Source organism: Fundulus heteroclitus, chromosome 19 (genome assembly GCF_011125445.2).
Source record: "Fundulus heteroclitus isolate FHET01 chromosome 19, MU-UCD_Fhet_4.1, whole genome shotgun sequence".
Lineage (NCBI taxonomy): Eukaryota > Metazoa > Chordata > Actinopteri > Cyprinodontiformes > Fundulidae > Fundulus > Fundulus heteroclitus.
The window spans coordinates 24,675,921-24,685,750 of record NC_046379.1 but is presented as its reverse complement, the minus strand read 5'-3'; the positions used below and the strand labels follow the sequence as shown (position 1 = coordinate 24,685,750).

Below are 9,830 nucleotides of genomic sequence, written 5' to 3'. Positions count from 1 at the left end.
AACTGAGGTTGTGCATCAGGGAACAAACGTATTAATGTATTAATAAGGAGTGGAAACCTGTAAGTCAGCTTACGGTGTCAACCTACATAACATAGCGGAATCAAGCGCTGCTATTTAACAGTCGTTTTGTGTTTTGAAGAGCTAAAGTGAAATTACAGCTGCTAAGGACCTGCACAGAACACACGGGACTCATTTTTAATACCTTTTTTAGAACCCGGAGCTCTACGTTCTCCCCGGCTGTCCGGAACAGGTCCACCACTTCTCTGTGTGTCCGGTTCTCAAGTGAGACTCCGTTTATCTGCAACATCCACACGACAAACACAGAAAACTCAGATCAAATACGTCTCCAGCCGCGCAGCAGTTAATCATTAGTTTCCCTTTGGGGGCAGGGATTAACAGACTACTAGATAAAAAAAATTACAAAAAAAGTGTTAATAGCCCTTTTTTTTCCACATTTGGTTCGGGTCACAGTATTTTATTGGGACTAAGAGCAACACAAAGCAAAATATTGCGAAGTGGTAATAAAATGATGCAGGGTTTTAAAGGGTTGGATAAAAAAAAAAAATTTATTAAAATGTCTGGCATGCATCTGTATTCAAGCCCCCGAAACCTGATACTAGAAGATAAAACGCAGCGCAACCCACTTCCAAAAGGTCCACTACGTCGCGCTAACATAGCAGAGCTGCAGAGATCCACAGCTCAGGCGAGAGAATCGGTGGACAGGAGGACTGTTAGTCTGTAGAAGAGCGGCAAAGGCAAATGCTGAGTGCCGTTTCCAGCTCACCACCAAAAATGCGTCACGCCAGATGAGACCAAACTGAACCCTTCGGTCTCATGCAACACACTCTGCAGCGTTGGGAAAGCCGACGCTGAAGGTCCACTTGAAAGCACAAACCCCATAAAAAAAAAACACATGGAGGTGGTGGCAGCATCATGAAGAGGGAAGCAAAGGAACGCTGCTCACTGCTAATGGGAAGATGGATGGAGCTAAAAACGGACTTGAGCCTCGGGTGGAGGATAAAACCCACATCCGCCTGTTAGAACGGCCTAGGCCAGGTTCGCGAGAACAAGTCATATTTAGCTTCACTGCAAAAACGGAACTAAAAATAAATAAAATGTTCTTAAAATGAGTGTATTTGTCCTTGATTTGAGCAGGTAAATAAGATGATTTGCCAATGGAATAAGATTTTTGCACTTAAAATAGGAAAAACTCATCTCCATCATCTTATTTCAAGTGCAGGATATCTAATTATCTTATTTTACGGGTCAAAATACTCATCCCATTGGCAGATGATATAATTTACCTGCTCAAATCAAGGACAAATACACTAACTTTAAGAACATTTTACTTATTTTTAGATCCATTTTTGCAGTGTTGTTGGTAACGCACACGTACACCATGACCTCCGCCCCCCCTCCACATTGCAAAAAAAAAAAAAATTTATTTAGATCTACCCATCCACTTTAAAACCAAATTTTCCAGATTGAGTCGCAATTAAGGTGACGGTGCGGGCGGGTTTGTAATTAATCACGTCATTCCTTTAATACCAGCGAGGTATTGCTGCATTGAGACGGACTTGCCAGGAGTGGTGGGATGGGAAGGGGGGCACAGCTTGTCTTGAAGTAGAGAATGGGGGTCCTTATTTTCAAGCAATCAGTTCATCTGAGTATGACACTTATTCATATTCAAAGAGTTTTTAAAAATCAATGGCAGAAGTTTTGTTGCAACACGGCTCTTTGCGATGTGCTGGGTTTTTATCCTGGCTCTCCATGCCGGACCCCCGTCCCTGTCCCTACACTTCAGTCTGATTTAGTATCTGTGGCAGACATTTTCCATCCGAACCTGATTGAGCTTTAGGTATTCTGCAAAAACACAATGATGGAGGAGGATCAATTTAAAACAGGGCTTGGACACTTTTGTCCCTTTCCTGCCATTTATTTAAAAGGATGCTCTAGCTTAAGGTTGTCCTCACTTCCAGCAAGCAGTCATGTGTGTGGCTATGCCATGGCAGGACGTATAAAGGTGTGCCAGCTCGCCATCAGGATACATTACCGCAATGATCTTGTCTTCCTCTCTGAGTCGTCCATCGAGGGCTGCTGCTCCGTCCTCTTTTATTTTACTCACATAGATGCCGTTGTCATCCATCCTACATGGCTGGTCCACGCCCCCGAGTATGTTAAAGCCCAGGCCTGAAAAGATACAGAGCGATAACAGAGCTAAATCAGCCGGGGTGCTGGTAGCGCCTAAATTAAGGGGGCAGCGAGGTGGGCGCAAGTATCGCTGTTTGCCATTTATCATCTCAGCTGATCGAAGTAGAAGAGGAGCCCTTTGGAAAGCTGGGCTGACACGTAACTCCAACAGCTCCGTCACAGAAACTTTCAGAGAGGACCGCTTTAAATGTTGCCCCCCAACATGAGCCTCATGTAATGCTACTTTTTAAACTAACATTTAGCCCCATTATATCGCTAATATTCTATTAAACCGGCCGACTCTCGCCCCTGACAGCCCAGACACAAGAGCTGGACGTGGCTCGTCTTTATCAATTAGCTTTTAGCTCCAGGCTCAGCTGCAGATTGGATTTTTTTTTTTTTGTGCTACGTAGTCAGCTAGCACCGCCATCGCGGTTTGCTAACTGGCCGACAAGGATTCTCCTTACCTGCAGGTCCTCGCTTCAGTTTTATGTCCACATATTTGAGGTGGGGGTGCAAAGAGCCGTTCATTTTTGCCAAGAGTCCAAACGATTAAAACAAGCGAGGGGATAAGAAGGAGAGATAAAGAGAGAGAGAGGGGGGACAAACTATTACTCTGAAGGTGAACTCATTGGAGAGTTTCGATTTTGCTTCCTCTGCTGTGGGCAGGTTGTGTATAAGTGCTGCCCCCTGGTGGGGAGACAAGGAGCTGCAGGCTGGCTGAAAACCAACACAAACCGCTCCTAACGGTGATTCAGTGACATTTGTTAGGACTAACACTGATTATATATATATAATTCCTTTATATGAGTGTTTTATATCCTTTAGATATTAGTTTACTACTTATACCTTTTATTTTATTACACATATGCCAGTCATTTATTTCTGTATGCACTTTTTCGAGCTGCTGACTGATTTACTGTTGTCTATTCTTTGAATAAAAACAGAGAAGAGAAAAACAAACAACCTACCCAACGACGCAATATGAGCGCTTTGATCAACAGAAATATCAGAACTGCAATGTAGTTTCTGATTGTATGTAAAGTTTCCCTTTTTTTGTTGTTGTTGCACATCCAGACACAAACTAATTTGGGACCCCTGGAGAATATGTGGAAAAATACTTAATCTTTTATTACAGTAGCATAACATTTCAGTACTGGATACAATCCCAAGAAATGGGCCCACTGTGCCACATTCTCCACCTAAATGTGGGCAAGATGTGCTTTTTCCATGTTTGTTCTATAGTAACTGCGTATCCACTATTTCTTTTAAATTATTTCTTAATGCATTATCTTACTCATTGAATAAATCTAATCAAAATTAAATGCTTGATTTTTCTTAACCATTCAGCAAGACATAAATAAAAATATGAAGTGATTTTAAGGGTTGCTACACATCTAAATTTGTTTGATTAGCTTTTTTGACAGTCTCAACACTTTATGAATCACATAAACAAATTATAGAAACATATGAATATAAATATTAGGCTTAAACCAAATGTAGAAAATGCCACTGTGGAAGGAAATCCTCTATTAAAATCTTTTTTTCTGACCACTGAAATGCAGAAGAAGTCAACTATAACATTCTAACTATAGCATTGTGGCTATCACAAGCCTTCAGCTTTCACACACCGGGATCTGCTGTTTTTTTTTTGGACACATTTCCAAATGTGCCCTGCTTAAAAATAATGGCATATTTAATATTCTCCCAATTTTCAATTTCAATGAATAAAAACAACTGTAACAAGTTGAAAGTTTTGTCTTTTTATTTAGAAATTCATAATGTGTACCACTTCTCTTTGGCACCAAGTCAGAAAATCCAAACCCTTCAACAATTTGATTTAATGATTAGTGCCATTTTGGCTGTTATGTTTAAACAGAAATAACATTTCAACAACCCTTGACGCAGCCTTGTAGCTCAGGAGAACAGCTGAAGAGAAGAGGAACAAAACGCTGTGTATAAATACTTACATTTGGAGAAACTTTAGGATTAATCTACTATATGTGACTCCAGAGGGTCATGGTTCAGCATTGAAACAAAAGTGAGTTTTCAGCATCACACTTTCATGCACTACAAAGGCTTATCGTGTTATGACAAAAAAAAAGAAGAAGAAAGAAATAAAACACATGTAAACAAAAACACTGCTCCCCAGCAGAAACTATAGGAACTCTATGGGACGCTTCTTCTTTCCCTCTTTGCCAACAATCTTCTTTTTTTTAATAATAAATTAATTATTCCTTTATTTCATTTGTCACACATTTACTTTACCCAATCGTCTCCTTGATTAGAATTGGGCGGAAAAAGGAATAGAAAAAGTTAATAAAATTTTGCTAAATATAAATCGAAAATGTAATTTTGAAATGAGATTTCATTCAGCAGAAAAAAAACAAACAAACAAACAAGAATCAGATTATCAAGTGCTGACTTAATTCAATCTGCGTCACGCTTTTTGCGGTAAATGTACCACGCGAGGGACAATTGCACTTTGCTGGCTGTACTGACAGCTCCATCAGCTGCCTCCGTGTATCTGAGAGGTTGCCAGATGCACGGAGGCAGGCGTCGGATACTCGGGTTGATAATTTGAGTTGGACCCACGGGACGACGGGGGTGGCTCCGGCCTCAGATCATGCTCGGGGCCGCGCTGTAGAGAACCACGTCGCCGGTCACCCGCACCAGGGTCACCTCCTCCAGGCCGCCCACTCTGTGCTCGTATTCCAGCAGGTGGGTGTCGTCCACGGCCACTTTGTACATGTCCTCTTCCACCAGGATCTTCAACTGAAAGAGCGGCGGCACAGGCGAATATATATTTTTATTCAACATAGAACAAAAAATGGACAGTTGGACATGAACGTGAAGCGAGGAGTTTATATGCACAGCAACGACGAGAAAGCTTTTGTGGTCTTTGCTCCTGTAAGTCGTCTCAAAATGCAAGATCGGCGTTTAGACATTGTAAATTGACTTTTACCAGTTGACAATAAAGCATTTTGAAAAAAGAAAACATACGAACACAGTATCGTTAGGACGTTTTACATTCTTTAAAATGACAGAGCGCAGTTAAAGAATATCTGACCTCAAAACGGCGCCCCTGAACAAAGGGGAAGGGCCCCTCTCGCTCCTCCGGGCCCCAGTAACCGCCGATGTTGGAGTTTCGGACAATGGTTTGCTCGTTAAAGCGAGGGTTGAAGTGAAAGACGACGTCTGAACCTTTAATCAGGTCAACCTGGAACCTGCAGGAAAAAAAAAAAAAATTATTATTACAGTGACGAAACTTCAGTAGCAAAACGAATAAAACGTATGTTTTCCAACTTTTTCAATTGTAAAACACTGTTCCCACATATAGGACTTTAAAGGTAGAAGACAAAACGGTGATGGATACAATTCGACAGCACCATCTTCAGATGCTTTTTTTTTATATATACCCTTGAGAAACACACCTGTGTCCACTTCACAGTTTTGCACTACCTTGAGCAAAATGCCAGCGACACGCACTGACGTTTGTGACCAAATGTGAAGACGCTCAAGAGGCGTGAACGCTTTTTGCAGATGTCTGAAGATCTAATTTTCTCACTCTACTGATTTCTACTGTTCTCCAGTTTTGCATGTATTACATTGAAATGACTGTTGTCATTTCAGATTTAACTTTTTGCTCTCTCTAATTTTTTTCTTCATAGTAGGTACACCTGGTCTGGCGTTCTGTTAACTGTGACATCATCCAGGGAAGACAGATCACCTGCTATCACCATCTAGCACAGATTACTAGATCAATGTGTGCTTCTGTGCTTTTTTGTCTCTCTTGTTGTGTCTCTGTTCTGTCTTCTGTAACCCCCAGTCGGTCGAGGCAGATGACCGTTCATACTGAGCCCGGTTCTGCCGGAGGTTTTCCTTCCCGTTAATGGGGAGTTTTTCTTCCCACTGTCGCTTCATGCTTGCTCAGTATGAGGGATTGCTGCAAAGCCATGGACAATGCAGACGACTCTCCCTGTGGCTCTACGCTTCCCCAGGAGTGAATGCTGCTTGTCGTGACTTTGAATCACTCAACTGGTTTCCTTATATAGGACATTTTTGACCAATCTGTATAATCTGACCCAATCTGTATAATATGATTGAACTTGATTTTGTAAAGTGCCTTGAGATGACATGTTTCATGATTTGGCGCTATATAAATAAAATTGAATTGAAATTGAATTGAAGTAACAGCGGCAAACTGTGGCGGTTTGGAGGTTGAGCCGTTTTGGTTTCTCCCCCGAAGCCCGGTGAAGGATTTAAACCCAGACCCCTAAGGATTGTTTTGGGGAAATAAGTACCTGTCTGCACAGGGAAGAGGCTCTCCGATTATTGTGATTAAAAGGCGGGGCATGATCCCGGCATGAAGGGGGAGGTCGTACGGCACCATCTGAAAGAAACATATACAGAATAAATACGGGCAGCATTTGTTCTCCTCCGCTGACGAGGAAACAAACAGCTTTTAATGGTGCTTGTACACTTTTTTTTTTTTTTTACTTTTTTTACTTTTAAATGACATCGTACAAAGAGAAATGGTGTTTACCCCGCTTGACAATATCCTCAAGGTGCGATCCGATCCGGGTTTGTTCATATTTCGAATCGCTAATGCTTCATGGGAATTCGGTGAAACAAAGCAATTAGCGGAACGTCGCAGAGCAGCTCAAATTTGGACTCTGCCCACATTCCCAGTGCAATACCTCGGTGAGTCATACTCTCCTTTTATTTCAACGCCCTGGCGCGTTTCACACTGACCGGCGACAAACAGCACATTTTCACAATAAATAGCCAAAGGTTTTTTTTTTCTTTTTTTTTAATCAACATGTGAGAAGCAAGTCAGAGCTGAATCTGACAAGTGGTGATAGATTACATGGAAAGATTAAAGTTGCATCGATCTGGTAAACATGATTGGCAAGTCAAAGTAAATGATATCATATTGCACTTGTAGAATTAAATCCTGTGGATTTAACGCTGCGTTTGAAACGCAGCTCGTTGACGTGTATCTGTATTCAGTCTTTGGGCCCCGAGCGAACCGCACGGCGAGGCTGGATGTGGCGTCCTGGTCCGACTGAAAAGCTGAGCTCATTGCTTTCATTAATAGGGTGGATAATATCTGGGCTGAAAGACACAAATACACGTCTGTTGACTCCTACTGAACAAACAATCGCAGTCGTTTTTTAGATTTGCAGCACACCCGAGCACAGACCCGACGCACCCCTCAGGCAGACCCCACCAGCAGAGCAGTAACCTTTAATCCACTAAAGAAAGCTCCAAAAGAACACCCTCTGGAGGCTCTCGCCCAAACACCGGATCAGACGGAGGACAGGGAAATCTAGCAAGCAAGCCCCACGTTAATTCTAACGAGATGCTCGTACTCACCAACGTGCCTCCTGGACCAGCAGGACCGCCATACGGACCCATGGGCCCGGAACCAAACGGAGCCGGGGCAGCCGGGAAGCCTCCTCCTGGTGATCCCCATGACCCAGGTGGCACTGGGGGGAATCCGCCTCCGGGGAACGCGGGGAAAGCTCCTGGACCAGCGGGAGGGGGAAACCCACCTTGACCTCCTGGTCCGTACATCCCATTGCCTCCTCCTGGCTGCCCACCGGGGAAAGGCACATTCGGATAAGGGCCGGCGGGAGCACCGGGGCCAGAGGGAAACGGTCCGCTTGGGTAAGGAGCAGGACCTCCGGGAAGCTGACCAGGGGTCCCTTCAGACGGATACTGCCCGGGGAACTGTCCAGGCGCCCCCGGGCCGGAGGGGAACTGGCCCGGGGCGCCTGGCGCAGGGGGATATTGTCCAGGTATTCCGGGACCAGCAGGGAAGCCACCGGGTGCGGAGGGAGGTCCCGGGTATTGTCCTGGCGCTCCGGGACCTGAGGGGTATTGGAATGGCCCCGGCGCTCCGGGGCCAGATAATCCGCTGCTGTAGTCAGCTGGTGCTGAGGGCTGGGTGGGAGCTCCTGGGGCGGAACCAGGCCACCCCGGGTTTGAAGAAGGCTGATTGCTGGCAGGGACAGCGGGGTTGGTGTGGCCTATCTTCTTAGCCTGGCCCTGCGTGTCGTCTCCCAAAGCATCGGTGAGCTACGCAGAAAGAGAAAGCACCATTGACCTGCTCCACCCACAACCAAAACAAGTCAGCTCTACTGCAAGCTACAGGGAATCCAAACCACCGTGACATGGATTAAATTCATACGATCCATTAAACTTACCGAGAAGTCTGCCATGATCTAAAATAAAACAAGAACACACTTTAATCGGTTTTATTAAGTACTTCCAAACAGATCTTAATCAAGCTGTAAAAAAAAACATTCTGTGGGCAGTTCCCAAAAGCTCTGAGTAAATGTTTCCACCCTGGAATGGTGATTCACAAGTCCACTGCCATAGACTGAAAACAACTCTACGTGACTGAAATATTAAATATACCACCGTTATAACAACGACGGCACTTTAAATCGTATACCAGGGTGGAACATTTTTTTTTAGGACAGTGTAAACTACAGTTACCTACTTGGCTAATAATCTAGCTAACCCCAGCTAACTGTTAGTTTAGGTTTGTTTGGTCTACATGCACCGCGAGAGAAAAACTGGACGGTGAAACTAATGTGTCCCGGTACCTGGTGAGAAGCTAGACTCTTGTTGGATGTCAGCAGGAAAGCGCGACGTTTTCTACAGCTCCGAAAAACCTGTTAGCCAACTCCTTTAGCCTCGCGAGGCTCACTAGTGCAAGCTAACGTTAGATCTGCTTCGAAAAACTACAACTCCTGGAGAGGAAGCTGGCATACGGGCGACTTCCGGTGTAAGCACACGCACATCCGCTTTTCATATATATTCCTATGCAGGAATCCATAAATAAATAAAAAATCAAACGTGGAGGGAATTCATTTTTAAAGTATTATTTCTACCAATGTATCAGTCCAGCTTGAAAACAAACAATACCCAAACAGTTAAATAAAACCACAAAAACTGTTATTATTACTATTATTATTTACATGATTTTCTTAACCAAATCCTTAAAATATCACTACTACTACTACTACTACTACCACCATCACTACTACTACTACTACTACTACTACTAATAATAATAATAATAATAATAATAATAATAATAATAATAATATGATTTGTTGTTGTAATGATATTGATAAATACAAGGAATTTGTTTCTCAAATGTAGAATTTTCAAATTTTCAAAATCCAATCCATAAAGTAGCTATATTTCTATTCTATAATTTAAAATAAATAAAAAAGTAAAATTAACAAATATGTAAACACATAATAATTACAATAATAACAATAAATCACAACTATTTGTTTCCAATTAATTATTTCGACTCACAATTTAATCCTACCCTTAAAATAACTATAATTCTTCACTTCAGACCAGAAAAAAGAAGAAAAGAAAAGCAAACGTTACATATATGTATAAAATGTTACCTTGACAAAATTTTACACACAACTTATATTAAAGTTAGAATAGCTGATAAATATTCTTTTAAGGGTCATTGTTGAGCTCTGTCTATATAAGTACAGTGCTGTGAAAAACCTTTCGCGTTCTTACGAATTTCCTTTCATTGTGCTTTTTTGTGACTTTAACGTTTCTCACCATTAAACAATTTGTGACAAAGGTAACTTGCG

At 42.6% G+C, this 9,830-nt stretch overlaps 2 protein-coding genes across 3 annotated transcripts; both read right to left on the bottom strand.

The window, feature by feature from the left end:
• Nucleotides 1–57: 57 nt before the first annotated feature.
• Nucleotides 58–2,891, bottom strand: LOC118566929 (synaptojanin-2-binding protein-like). The gene is made up of 3 exons (XM_036150479.1): nucleotides 2,658–2,891; nucleotides 2,054–2,190; nucleotides 58–298 (listed from the first exon to the last, which is right to left on the bottom strand). The coding sequence occupies exons 1-3, from the start codon at nucleotides 2,719–2,721 to the stop codon at nucleotides 101–103; spliced, it is 399 nt and encodes a 132-aa protein (XP_036006372.1). The 5' UTR covers nucleotides 2,722–2,891; the 3' UTR covers nucleotides 58–100.
• A 1,049-nt stretch (nucleotides 2,892–3,940) lies between these two features.
• lgals3a (lectin, galactoside binding soluble 3a) lies at nucleotides 3,941–8,971 on the bottom strand. 2 transcript variants are annotated; one of them, XM_036150474.1, is made up of 7 exons: nucleotides 8,808–8,971; nucleotides 8,403–8,420; nucleotides 7,983–8,274; nucleotides 7,570–7,937; nucleotides 6,495–6,583; nucleotides 5,261–5,417; nucleotides 3,941–4,965 (listed from the first exon to the last, which is right to left on the bottom strand). In XM_036150474.1, exons 2-7 carry the CDS (start codon nucleotides 8,415–8,417, stop codon nucleotides 4,810–4,812), a joined length of 1,077 nt encoding a protein of 358 aa, XP_036006367.1. In that variant the 5' UTR covers nucleotides 8,418–8,420; nucleotides 8,808–8,971; the 3' UTR covers nucleotides 3,941–4,809. The 2 variants fall into 2 exon arrangements, with proteins under 2 accessions (XP_036006367.1, XP_012727715.1); XM_012872261.3 differs by having other exon boundaries at nucleotides 7,570–8,274.
• Between the last annotated feature and the right edge of the window lie 859 nt (nucleotides 8,972–9,830).

What these genes read in the sequence shown, in the direction of transcription:
- LOC118566929 (XM_036150479.1), bottom strand. Translation starts at nt 2,721, where the DNA reads ATGAACGGCTCTTTGCACCCCCACCTCAAATATGTGGACATAAAACTG. An exon ending in ACTGAAGCGAGGACCTGCAG is followed by an intron (nt 2,191 to 2,657) that starts GTAAGGAGAATC and finishes GTATCTTTTCAG; the next exon opens with GCCTGGGCTTTAACATACTC. An exon ending in AGGAAGACAAGATCATTGCG is followed by an intron (nt 299 to 2,053) that starts GTAATGTATCCT and finishes TGGATGTTGCAG; the next exon opens with ATAAACGGAGTCTCACTTGA.
- lgals3a (XM_012872261.3), bottom strand. An exon ending in CTGGTCCAGGAGGCACGTTG is followed by an intron (nt 6,584 to 7,569) that starts GTGAGTACGAGC and finishes TGTTTCTTTCAG; the next exon opens with ATGGTGCCGTACGACCTCCC. An exon ending in TTCAGGGGCGCCGTTTTGAG is followed by an intron (nt 4,966 to 5,260) that starts GTCAGATATTCT and finishes CCGCTCTTTCAG; the next exon opens with TTGAAGATCCTGGTGGAAGA.